The sequence below is a fragment of the Schistocerca serialis genome, chromosome 3, assembly GCF_023864345.2.
Source record: "Schistocerca serialis cubense isolate TAMUIC-IGC-003099 chromosome 3, iqSchSeri2.2, whole genome shotgun sequence".
NCBI lineage: Eukaryota > Metazoa > Arthropoda > Insecta > Orthoptera > Acrididae > Schistocerca > Schistocerca serialis.
The window spans coordinates 982,762,591-982,776,784 of record NC_064640.1 but is presented as its reverse complement, the minus strand read 5'-3'; the positions used below and the strand labels follow the sequence as shown (position 1 = coordinate 982,776,784).

The 14,194-nt window shown below is 35.1% G+C and overlaps 1 protein-coding gene across 12 annotated transcripts in view; it reads left to right on the top strand.

The window, feature by feature from the left end:
* The window catches only part of LOC126471427 (homeotic protein female sterile-like), a 349,857-nt gene that overhangs the window by 162,515 nt on the left and 173,148 nt on the right, over window positions 1-14,194 (top strand). For all 12 annotated transcript variants that reach the window (XM_050099579.1, XM_050099580.1, XM_050099573.1 and 9 more), the window contains exons 12-13: window positions 326-471; window positions 12,200-12,353. In XM_050099579.1, coding sequence (XP_049955536.1) covers window positions 326-471; window positions 12,200-12,353 — 300 coding nt within the window. The remainder of the gene's footprint in view (window positions 1-325; window positions 472-12,199; window positions 12,354-14,194) is intronic.

The window sequence follows — 14,194 nt, the reverse complement described above, 5'->3', positions numbered from 1 at the left end:
CAGTTTAACATTATGGCTGAGATGAATAAAGTGGGCTGTGATGGAACAGTTAAAAGCAGCAATTTTTTCATAAGTAATCATTCAGTAAGTGTAAATTGTGCTTGTGGCATTACCACTGGCAAGCCCACTTGAAAAAAGAATGTGTTTCACTCTGTATGTCAGTGTAAGCTTGTATCCCATCTTTAGTGACATAGACATCAATTGGATGTTTCTTTCATCCCTTCCTCTCTGTTGAAGAAAATTTCTTTAGAATGCATGATTCCTTATATTTATACATGATACATAATACAGTTTTTGCATTTGATAATTTTTTCCTTCCATATAGCAAAAAATGGATAATCGGGAATACAAAACTGCTGCAGAATTTGCCGCTGATGTAAGATTAATATTCACAAATTGTTACAAGTACAATCCTCCTGATCACGATGTTGTAACAATGGCAAAAAAGCTGCAAGATGTGTTTGAAATGAGGTGAGTTACCATAATACTAATTTTCACTGGTTCAGTAAGATACTTCTTTAACAGAGCTAACCAGTATTTTATTATGAAAGTTCAAAAATTTTGTTCCTAGGAATTATAAGTGCACTGTTTTAAGTTCCCATGGCATTTCTAGGTGCAGGGAAATATATCTATAGTTTATACATTCATTGGTGGTTGATAATCTGGTCATTATCTGTTTAGAGAGAACACCAAAGTGCATTAGTGTACTTTTGCAGCATCTGATATAAATGTTATGTTACAGATGTGCTCTCTGCATCTTGTACTGAGCATACAGCTTTGTTGTGGCTAAAAGTTTATCTGCAAAGAAAATGTGCCGTTTACAACAGAAAAAAAACATTGTGCACACACAAGCGTCTGCTGACAGCAAAATGTGTCAAAGGCTTTAGGATGAAGATTATGCAATACTTTGTAACAAAAACTGCTTTTAATGAGCATAATGTCACAACTGTCGACAGGAAAATATTGCAAATAATGGTTTGAAAAGTGTTACCTTCAAAGTGAATTTTGTTTTACACAAGATGAGTTATGTTATTTGTGAGAATTTGTGATGAAATTCTTAAATCGTGGAGGAGCGTTTGGATCTCATTAAAATTAACACTTTGAGGACAAGCCACTCGAAGACTTTCATCCCCAGAAGACCAGCCATTTATGCGATTATTTGAAATTTTACTTGCATACTAGTGTTTGATATATCTTGAAGGGCAACACATGCTAAAAAAAGACCAAGTTTCGAGCTTACTTTTTGATATTTATTTTAGTTCTTTCATAGATTACAAATCATATGATAATGATGGCAAAAAGTATAAATATTCTTAGAAATATGAGGTGAGTTCTTGAGCAATTTCACATGTAACTGTCTTTTCTATGGAAAAGTCAGTTGTCAACAGAACATGTATTCAGCCAGGTAACCCACAAAATGTTTGGTGAACAGCAGTGAAAATTTGGTTGTACTTGTCATAAATATTCAGCTGCTGAAATTGAAGCACTGTAAAAAAAAAAGTTGTATATTAATTCACACCACTCACTTTTCGTATTTGTGTGCTTGTGCTACTGTTGTGGTGCTGCTATTAGCCGACTACATCACTTGCTCTATGCTCTGAATATGGACTGGGTCATTCCATGTCAACTCACCTAGGCCTTCCCGCTTGATGATCAGATTTCGTTGAAATTTTATGTGAACATTCGCACGTGAACCCAAGGACTTAAAACACATTGTTTTGAATGAGACTGGTTTTGAAGTTAATGAAAAATGTAATTTGTAAAAGAAGTGCAAAATATACCTTACTTTCAACATTTTACAAAAATCATTATTATTTCAATGAATGTGTAGATTATTAGAAAATAGTAGAGGAATGAAATTTTGTATTCCACATTTTTGACATGTTCAGCATGCATTTACTCTATGAGATATAAGAATTTGAAGTTTACATCTTTTCTAGGCCGCGATTTTCACGTCGAACTTTGATTCATATTACCTAGCATGGTTAACCAGTGTTGGATAGTCAAATACACTTTTTTTGGCAGTTAAAACAATGGTCTTTCTAACTAGCCCTGCCTGGAAAGTTTTATAAACACGGTTTTTTGGAAAAACTGTTTGAAAACACAGGATTTTTTTATCTTTTTACAGAATCTCTAATTTTGCACTTCACTTATTCAGTATTGAACAGTGGTACATAAATTAATACTTTATATTTGAGAATCTTGTATTATTAGGTTTCTACATGCCAAGGTTCACATTCGTCATATCTTTTGTCCCCGAGCTATAAGAAGCCAGACGTTGAAATTTTTTCAGGTGATTTTTGTCTAACATTTTCTGGTGGAATATGACTTATAAAATTATTTTGGTTATTTTTGTTAAGAGAACACACAAAGTTGTGTAAGAGGGCCAAATTTCATTTCTTTGATTGAAATATAGCCCGAGATATAACTGCTCAAATTTGTCAGAAATTCATGCTCGCTATGGGCAAAGTCAAATAAGGGTCAATCCGAATGAAGTGGTCCAATACAAATTAAGTTGGTTGCTTGACCATTTTTAAATATTTTAATTTTTTATATATGATTACCCTATAATTGAGGACTTCAAAACAGTTTTTTTAAAATTACCTTTCATCTTTACTGAATGGCGACTATTTTCATTTGTAAGTGTGCGATAATGTTTCGGTTTAGAGACTTAAGCAAAAATATGAATATCTGTGCACTGGGTTAAGTTAAAACATTGCAGTTGACATGATTGTTTTTAGAAAAGTGTCCTCTACAACATAGTCTGTTGCAAAAAAATACCGTAAATTAAAAAATAACCAGTAAAAACTGTGGTGTCACCGCCAGACACCACACTTGCTAGGTGTTAGCCTTTAAATTGGCCGCGGTCCACTAGCATAAGTCGGACCCGTGTGTCGCCACTGTCAGTGATTGCAGACCGAGCGCCGCCACACGGCAGGCCTAGAGAGACGTCCTGGCACTCTCTCCCAGTTGTACAGCAGAGTTAGCCAGAGATGGATCACTGACAACTACGCTCTCATTTGCCGAGATGATAGTTAGCATAGCCTTCAGCTACGTCATTTGCTACGACCTAGCAAGGCGCCATAGCATTTGATAATTAATATTGTGAAGAATGTACAGTAACGAGAGATGTTCTACAATTGTGGATTAAAGTTAAGTATTATATCAACTACGTACTTTATTTGCTACTATTAATTCCCTTAACTGTTCCAGACCTCACGCCAGTCAGTGTGTAATTAAACGCATGCATTTCGGCGTCCTCTAGCAACACAGTGTTGGCTCTTCTGCCAACACTTCAAAAACGACCTCCAAATTTTCAAAGGTCCAATTTTTAGGTACAAATATAAACAAGGAGTGATTTATGAGAGTATATTTTTTTCCTATAGTTAGATATCATACACTACTAGTCTCATATATAGCAAGAATACTTACAAATGTTTCCTTAATTTTTTATGATTTTTTGAAATTTGAAAATTTTCATTTTTTGTAAATTTTGGGGTTAGCTATCTCAGGCGGGACTGAATATGAAAATATGATTTTTGCACAGTTTGTACACCTATATGATAGCAACGTACTGGAAAAATTTCAACATTGACATCTGACTGAACAAAGATATGAATTTTTGAAAAGGAGGAGATAATTCACATTACTGTACAACTGATCTTATGGCTGTTGCCTGTTAATGTGTGATGTTGGTGGGATATAATCAATTATTATTGTAGTAAGGTACTGAATTATAATACAAAAAGTGGAAACATCACTGAAATTAACATTTATATTATTTTGACATACTTAAAATAAATATTTTGAATTAACATCCTTCGAGATGCGACTGTTCCTAAACCTTGTGGTGAATGTTAGGAACACTTATTTCTTCAGATTGCTTCTGTGATATAGAATTAGTCCTCCCAGTTGCTGTGGTAAGTTCAAGCACTGAATGTTTCTGTAAAACATTTTTCATTGGTATCCAAACTTTGTCACTAGTAGATTTCTTGAATGATGTTCTCGGGCCAGCGTGGTGGTAAAAATGCACAAAAACATCATTGTTTTCCAAAATTATTCTTTCAACCTCTGCAAGCCACCACTGTCCATCATACACACATGCCACTATTTCATTCAACATTAAAGGCAGAGATGTAATTGTACTGACACAATGATCCTCATAAATTTCGGTTTCTGATGTTACATAGCATTGAACTAAGTTTTCTGCAATGCCAAGGAATTTGTGGAAATGCCTTGTTTATTTTATTGCTATACTGTTTTCAAATCTGGTTTGAAGTGTTGTTTTCATTTGCAGAACCACTTCTTCTTTCTTGATCAGAAAATAGGTAATGCCTTTAATATTATCCTTGCAAAAGACATACCTGTACTGTGAGAATTTGATCTGTGGTTGGTCTTAGTAGGCTGGCTTTACTTGCTTCACATTTTGTTGTACCTCCTACTCCATCACATCCATTTTTACCATGGCAAGAGGCATAAAAGTGCCATTCTGCCTCCAACCCAAAGTCTACTTTGTTGTTGCACAAATTTGAAAAATTCTTTTTGTTGTTATACTGTCTACCACTTCCATCTGAAAAGTATACCAGCTTCTTAACCTTGGGAAAAATTTTCTTTTATGTGATTTATTACATACTTTTGAAACACATGTACAGCCAAAGTGTTGTGCTCCAAGTAGTCGCTTAAAATGCAAATTGAAGAACTGCAAACTTCATCTTTCTCATTTTTAAAGTAGAGAATAAATGGATTCACTGTTACGTGGTCATTGACGCAGTGGTACTCTTGTATTGCATCCTGACTCACAAATGTAAAATTTTCTGCAAAATCAGCTAGCACTATACATTCAGTTTCATGAAATTGTGCTTTTTTGTCCTTCGAAAACTTACTTTGGATTTTAGAAACATAGTGGTGACTTTTGAGTTTTTGTAAGTTATCAATTAAAGATTCCAAGTGCTCTTCCTGAGATTTAACCACTGTTATCATTTCTGCCCTGTCAGTTGTGACCCACTGTTTGAAGGTAATACTATCTGGCATTTCCTCATCATATTCGTGAAACAATTCAATAACGGTTTCCTTACCAGGGCATTTATTACACAAACTCATCATGCAGTCATAACTGTTAGTGTCACAGACTATTAAATCTAGTAACTCTTTGTAGTTAAGATCTCTGAGTTTTGCACACGCAATCATCAGTTTGACATTTTGATGATATAAACAAACACACATGGAGTGTGTCCCTGAGGATCCACCCAAAACACACCACTCAGGGCAGAGGTCACAAAATTTTGACCTTCCAATTTTGCATTAAGGATGATAATTTTTGAAAACTACATAAAGTTCATTTAAATTTGACAACTCTAGTCATTTCTGCTTTGCTACTTTAACTCCATTTATAACAACTCTTTTGCTATCTTTGCAATATGAGCGCAGTCTACTGTTTTCATCATCTTCAAAAACTGTTGGATCTTTTTAATTTTTTCTTCACTTATACCTGCTCCTTTCTTCTTTCCTAAAACTGGAAGAATGCCTTGCTCTTTAACAAATTTTTGTGTTAGTTTAACCAAATGATGAGAAACGTTGAATTTGTGAATTATTTTATCTCTTGACCATGAGCCAGGGAGCAAACTTAAAATGTTAACTTTTTCTTCTTTAGATGTCACTGAACCTTTAATTTTTAATTTGTCTATTAATCTCAAATATTCAGTGTCAGATGATGCTGGTGGTAGGTTTTCTTCTTCTTTAGAAATAATGTTGGTATCTGTATTATTAAAGCATGATTCCAAGTCTCTACTAATTTTGTCTGAAATTTGTTGTACCTTATGTTCAATAGCTGTTTTTCTTTTTCTGCTACTTAATTTTATTATTTTCGAAGCAGGAGATACGTCTAACTTAGAACAAGCAAAATCCAATATGCTAACAGCTTCCTCATTAGGAATATCAATGTCATTAACAATGTTACACGATTCTGGTTCTGGATTTACAACAAATATTTTTAAATAACAATTTGGGCACAGGGAATTTCCAGGAATCGCATTACGTTTCACTTGGGAAGCTGTTTCACTCTCACATAACAAGAACAAATGTTCAAGTTTTATTTCCTTCAAAGCTTTAGTAATAGGTTTTTTTATGAACTTTAAGTGAATCATAGCACATTTCTTCCAAAAATGTGGTTGTACTTCAGAATATATTTCTTCTCATGATACTCACATACTGATGTTAACTCAAACAGCGATGTTACAGAACAACTTACTTGGAATTTAAACAGTTTGTCTAACTTTATCAAAATCATTGACATTTTTCAAGTTTTTTGAAACTTGAACCTTAAACTGTTTTGTGACACACTTCATTTGCTGTCTGTCCAACAGAGCACTGTTCATCCATGTTATTGCATTCCATTTAATCTCTCAAAAGTAATTACATATTACACACAGAACAAAGCACATAACACATTCTACACTCTCGAAGTATGTAGAACCACTCTAACAGAGGCTTCAGAACAGACTGATTACAACAATACCACACCCAGCAATAATGTACTTCTTTATTGGCAATAAACCTAAACGTAAAAGAGCATTTTTATTACCATAGAACAAAAGCGAAAGCTCCTATTGTTTAATATTGCATTATTAAAAATAAATAAACTAAATGAATATTGGGTGATAGTGTTAACTAAATATAAGTCACAATTAAATTTTATTACAGTGAAACAGTAAACCTTTTAAATAGGCAACAGCCATAAGATCAGTTGTAGAGTAATGTGAATTATTTCCTCATTTTCGAAAATTCATATCTTCGTTCAGTCAGATATCAGTGTTCAAATTTTTACAGTACGTTGCTGTCATATAGGTATACAAACTGTGCAAAAGTCATATTTTTATATTCAGTCCTGCCTGAGATAACTAACCCCAAAATTTACAAAAAATGAAAATTTTCAAATTTCAAAAATTCATAAAAAATTAATGAAACATTTGTAAGTGTTCTTGCTTTATATGAGGCTAGTAGTGTATGACATCTAACTGTAGGAAAAAATACTCTCATGAATCAGTCCTTGTTTGTTATTTTTGGGCCTAAATAGTGGATTTTTGAAAATTTGGTTACCAAACTTTGGTCAATGTGACTGGTTATTTTTTAATTTAGGGTATTTTGTGTAACAGACAGTGTTGTAGAGGACACTTTTCTAAAAACAATCATGTCAATTGCAATGTTGTAACTTAACCCAGTGCAGAGATTTTCAAATTTTCGCTAATGTCTCCAGACTGAAAAATGACACGTCTACAAAAAAATGGCTGCCATCCAGTAAAGGTGCAAGATAAAAAGTATTTTAAAAAACTGTTTTGAACTTCTCAAATTAGGGTAATCACATATAAAAACATTAAAATATTGAAAAATGGTCAAGCAACCATCACTGGACCCCTTCATATGGATTGGCCTTATAAGTGACTATACCTCAGCCACCTTTACTTCAATGAATGTTAAACTTTATACCACTGTTTATTGGAGACGTGTGCAAATGTTCACAAAACATTTTATTGAAATTTGTGATGTTGGAGCATGAAAATGCTCAGAAATTAGTCAATTTGACATGGAATGACCCTGCTGTCCATGGCTGGTGAGATCATATGACATGAGCTATGACCAGCTGACAAATCACATAGGGCAATTTCATTTCTAGTGATTGAGAAGATACCATGCTGTATTTTGTGGAATTTGTAATTATATTTTTGTAACATGAAAATATGCAGCACACAAGTTGCCACCCATCAAAGATCTTTCCAAAAGTGTTGTTTTTTGCTGGGTTTCGTTTTGTAAAGTGCTGCGAAGTTTTATACCAGTGTATGAAACCTTTACCATATAAAGGATTGATTGGTTTTGCAGATTGTCTCTTTAATGCAGAAAAAATGTACTTCACCCAGGAAAAAGCGTATTTTTAACTACCAAATTCGAAACTGGAGAAACTTGATTTTTCCACATCTTACAGTCTCCTATCTTAGCTTGATAAAGAACTGCATTTATTTTCATTATTCATCATAGTTACTGCACTGCCTCAAATTAAGTAAAACATTGGACGAAATTTTAGAGTGTTTGCAGAGGTAAAAATGCATTGTGTAAACTGTGCATCTGGTTTATTTTAGATCATACTCTACAGTATAAGAAATGTAGGTAAGATATAGAAATTTTATTTAAAATTGATAACAGATCGGTTCCCATTTCATTATCATGATATTGATTTTTACGTCCAGTGGATGGTTGGATGCTATGTGCCCCTTTCCATCCCAGGCATCGGGTATTATGTGGTCGTAACAACTGACATATTTCCTAAACAATTCAAGATATTAAAATGATGTTTTTTTAGCAAATGATAGCACACAGAGGCATTTAAATTGTACGATAAATACTAGGAGCTTTTTTATTCACCAAGATATGGAAGTAATTCATCAACCTTGGTGAGAAGTTGGCCGCTCACTATGCATGCAGAATAGCACACGAGCAGCGCATGTGTACGTGTCCACAGCACCTGGGGAATGACAGAGTAGGACATGTATACACATTCACTGCAGTGAAAGGGTTAAATGCCGTATAACAAAATACGAATAAAATGCACAGAAACAATTTTATTTATTCATTCCCCCCCCTCCCGTGGGACCAAATTAAGGAGAAGTCTCTATGGTCATGTAACAAGTCAATACATGAAATTATAACACGATAGTAGAAACTGATAAAATGAAATATAAGAAGCATATTCAGGCGACAAGTCGTAAGTTTAAATAAAGAAAATCAACAATGTAACTATGGAATTTGCTTAATTTTTCAGCTCTTCCAGGAGCTCCTTGACAGAATAGGAGGAGTGAGCCATGAGGAAACTCTTCAGTTTAGGCTTAAAAGTGTTTGGGCTACTGCTAAGATTTTTGAGTTATTGTGGTAGCTATTTGAAAATGGATGCAGCAGAATACTGCACTCCTTTCTGCACGTCAAGGAAGTGCATTCCACATGCAGATTTGATTTCTGCCTTGTATTAACTGAATGAAAACTGCTAACTCTTGGGAATAAGCTAATATTGCTAACAACAAACGACATTAAAGAAAATACATACTGTTAGGGCAATGTCAGAATTCCCATACTATTGAATAGGGGTCGACAAGATGTTCTCGAACTTACACCACTTATAGCTTGAACAGCCTGTTTTTGAGCCAAAAATATCCTTTTTGAATCAGAAGAATTACCCCAAAAAATACCATACGACATAAGCATATGAAAATATGGAAAGTAGACTACTTTTTGTGTTGAACTGTCACTTATTTCAGGTACTGTTCTAATGGTAAATAAAGCAGCATTTAGTTTCTGAACAAGATCCTGAACATCAGCTTTCCACAACAGCTTACTATCTATTCGAACGCCTAGGAACTTGAACTGTTCCGTCTCGCTTATAATATGCCCATTCTGTCTGATCAAAATATCGGTTCTTGTTGAATTGTGAGTTAGAAACTGTAAAAACTGAGTCTTACTGTGATTTAGCATCAAATTATTTTCCACAAGCGACGTACTTATTTCATAAACTACATTATTTGATACTGTTTCAATATTACACACAAGATCCTTCACTACCAAGTTGGTGTCATCAGCAAACAGAAATATTTTTGAATCACCTGTAATACTAGAAGGCATATCATTTACATAAATAAGAAACAGCAGTGGCCCCAGCACCGACCCTTGGGGAACGCCCCACTTGACAGTGCCCCATTGGGACTGAACATCACTACCACTCTCAATATTGCGGAGAATTACCTTCTGCTTTCTGTTCTTGAAGTAAGAGGCGAACCAATTGTAAGCTACTCCCCTTGCTCCATAATGGTCCAACTTCTGCAGTGATATTTTGTGGTCAACACAGTCAAAAGCCTTCCATGAACAAAGTTTGTATCAATAAAATTATCTTTGTTAGTGTGACGGTATTTGGTATTTTTAATCAGTGTGTCAACTGGCTCAATGTTTCCTGTTGATGAGGCTAAGGAATGGAGGAGGACAAATATATATTTTTGTAATAGTTAATAAATGAGTACACTGCACAAGAACTTCACGCATCCATTTTTCCAATACTTGACAATTTCTGTACTGCTTTGCTATTTAATATTGTAATTATGTATTAAGTTACATGTTCCATGAAATTAGAAACAGAACAAGACGCAAATCATGATATTAAGAATAGGACCTTCATGAGTGCACTCCTGTATATTAACTCAACAATACGGCCAAATATAAGTTATAGTGCAGACTATTTGAGTAGATTTTAAAATTGTCACAGTAATGCTCAGTTAAAGTATGCTTTGCAAGTACCGAAATAATTGCATTAAACAAAAGGTTTGAAGCTAACATATGGAAGGACTGAAAATAATTGATCTCTTACATTGTTTTGTGGCTGTGGATTAGGCAGGTGATCGTATAGATTGTAAGTCTATAAGAGGTTTCCATTTGACGATATTGTTGCTGTGTATATGCAACATAGTGTGAACCCAATGTGGGTACATAAGCACTGACATATAGGCATAGGAGTAGTGTGGCATTCACATCTTTCTGCTGTGTGTGTGTGGGGGGGGGGGGGGGGGGGGTAAATGACAAGAACAGTGGCGACGTTAGTACCAAATGCGTCCCAGCATGTTGCTATACTTTTCTTGGCTGCTAAAGGATGAATGCTATTCTTTTCTTGGCTGTCGAAGGATGAATACAGGTAGACATCCATCATAAAATAAAGAATGTGCATTGAGAGGTGCGGGGGGGTGCGAGGCAGTGTTTCTGGGTGGCTGGCCTCATCCATCATGGACAACAAGCAGGCAGTTGATGATGCAATTAGCGCGGACCAGCACATAACCATTTGTGTGCTAGCAGAGGACCTTGACATCAGATTTAGTATCATACAACACATTATTTGACAGGAGTTAGACTAACCTTAGGTCTGCAGCAAGTGGATAGCCTGGGTGTTGAATGAATGCCGTACAAAGATTGAATGGGATGTTTCAATGTTGAAAGGAACATGTTCTTAATGCAAGAAACGAGAGCTTGTTCCATCCATTGTCCCCCCATCCCTGGAAGTTCAAGAGCCAACTGTCGAATGGCCCATTGATTAGAGATATTTTGGAAATCTGAGAAACAGGAAGTGATGCAATCTGCTACTTTTTCTGAGTATGCAGCATTCTCAGAAACTGTCCTAAGATTAAGCTAATTCTGAATATTTTAAATATTTTTGATGTAAAGTCTTGATGAGTTTGTTCAGACGTATGAAGACAACTTAGAGGCAGTCAGCATTGCTAGACATGGTAACGTTACAAAAAATCAGTACCTTGGGGATTTTGTGAATGTATGTTACTTCAGTGGTGTGATAGATATTTGTAAAGTACAGTCAGAAAACAATGTAGCACCAGATCTTTGAGCAAGGATGAATTTGTAAAGGAGGTACATTTATATCAGTAGTATCAACAGAGTTGAGAATCTCTCAACTATGAGTAATTTGTGTACAACAGTCAGTCAGTTCCATGCCACAGGTGTGTTCACTATGTAAAGGTAGATACACATTGTATTTGCCTTGTCATTAATAAATATTCTTATAAAATACTGTAAGCAGGATTGAATGAAAATGTTGCAAATAGTTTTGGTGTCTGTTTCCAACCTGAGAGCTATTTTTGTGGCAGTGCTAGCTGAATCTAGTCAGTTTGGCTGAGTATTTCGGCCTGGTGTTGTTCCCTAACTTTGTACCTTGCTTGCTGTAACATGTTACGATATTAAATGAATAGAGAGAACGAAAGATAGAACCTTTTGAAAACCCGTCAGTAAATTCTACACTTCTCGAAAAATTTAACACAGTCAAAATTTTAGGATAAGTATTTAAAAAGTATCAGGTGATGAAATTTTATCATGATATTTTTTGTAACATTATCGATAAACATGTAAATAGTTGTTTCATAGACACTGTCCATCTGCAACCCGGGCTGTGGGGGTTTCACATTGTTACAGGATAATGACATAAAAGTACAGTTACTAATAACATTTAAGGTCAGTTACTGTTGTTGCTCATGTGTTTGTTCCTTGCTTTTGAACTTTAATACTTCCATTTGTGGTATTTTCATCTTTATCAGGAAATAACTTCCCTTTCCTTGTCATTGATACTAATTTCTAGGATATTGCTACAGTAATAAAGTAATCTGTGTGTTCTCAGATATGCAAAAATACCAGAAGAACCAGTTTCTGGGAGCAAGAATGAAAAGATGTCTGTGACCACTTCAGGAAGTGAATCAAGCAGTGGATCAGCATCCGATTCAGACGATTCTGATGCCGAGCGCGTTCGCAAGCTAGCACTCCTTCAGGAACAGGTAATACTATTGATATTGAACCACTATTCCCATAAGAAGTTACTGTAGCCATTTCTTGTAATATCTTCAAAGCTAGCAGAGCATTGTTTCAGATGGACAGAGCTCGTATGAATTTAATAATGTTGATCATCTTTGTGGTCAATACTGTAATTGAAGTTTTGTGGATTATCATTTCAATTGGCTAGTTTTGTGATCAAGAGTGTGTTCAAAGTAATGTTTTTTTCTGCTTGGTTGTTTGCAATGTTCATTTTCAAATTCTGTGTATGGTTATTACTAAATTGTGTAACAAATATGATTGCTTTGCTCCTCTAAAATTCACAACTAAACACTGCCAACCTCCACCCACGGTCCTAAATGATTAGATGTACAAATTTAGAAAGTTGTCGTACAATGCGCCTGAAGACAAATTGAAATTGACTGTTTCAGTTGTCAATTGTTTTCTTCTTTTTCTTCTATTTAAGTATAAGTGTTTCTGGTGAGAAGAAGCAGCAGCATTGTCCTGAATGTGAACAGAGTACTCCTCTGCTTTAAGATGTTTCTCAATATTATTTTTCTTTTCCTACTCAACTTGATAATTACAAAATCTGCAGAATATTGGTTTTGACCTTTCATGCACATTTGTAGGTGTGCGACCCATATTTGACAGTGCTAGAGGTAGAACTGATGAGGTAGCGTTGAAGTAGAACCAAAAATAACTACTCACATATTAGAATAAGACTTTGGCAGGTTGTCTTTTCTGGTCACTATAGTGCAGAGTATGGACACTGTAAACTGGCAGTCAGCTAAAGTGTAAACAAATTAGAATTAAGACTACCAGAGGGATGAGGAGCAGTGAAAGGAGCCCCACCTCTTTCCCGCAGGGTGCCAATGTACACCCATATTCTGTTTTTCTGTGAAAACAAATCTGACAGATGGGGTTAGAGGATTCATCAACCCCTTCTGGTGTTGTGAGGGCTGTAATCAAACTCTGTGATTGACGAGGATTAGTCTTTTCAGTCATTTCAAAGCAAAAAAAAGAAAACAATGATCAACACACACGATGCAAAGTATTTAATAACACCTACTGTGCAATAGGTATTCAGCTGTTTTCTGGAAATTGTTTTAAATGATTAATTTGTCATTTTATGCACCTGGCATGCTTTTTTCCTCATGCATTTCAGTATCCTTTTGTAAAAAAAGGAAAGAAAATTCAAATAATTTTAAAGCCCGCTAAAACCCTCCATTCGACTCGTGTCTTGTGACGTCACTGGCTAGCTCACTACTCCTACTGTCATAATGTTCAGTCAGAGATATGTCTTGTTTTGGAATTTATGCTATGGAAAATTTGTTACAAATGGTGTGTAGTACCATACGGTACAAATACATCTATAAAAACTCCTGAAAACTTATTTTTGGTGTTCCAGTGAGTGAGAAGATGTGTAAAATTTGGTGCACTGTAAGGGCAAATTGCCGCAATGTCGACACACGAGTGGACTAGCTTAGTTACACATGTGATGCATTGTGAGGAGATAAACATTCACTTACCTCTGAGATATGCTCTCCCACTGCTGCAGTGAAGGATTGTGTCATTCAACAAAATTAAGCTCCTAGTGAAAATTGTCATTTTACCCAACTATAATTCAGTTATTCAGTAGCTCATTGTCGAATTTTGTAAGATGATGTCCGTAGATCTCTGGTTCGAATCCAACCCGAAAGAACATTTTACCTCATCAAATAATGTTCTCTTTCAGCAGATTGGCTCACCCCAAAAACATTTTTTCAGCCATTTCTATTTTTTAACGTAGTTCTTGATGCATTCATTAATATTTGTCAGTACTGAAATTATTGTTGTACTTTTTTAT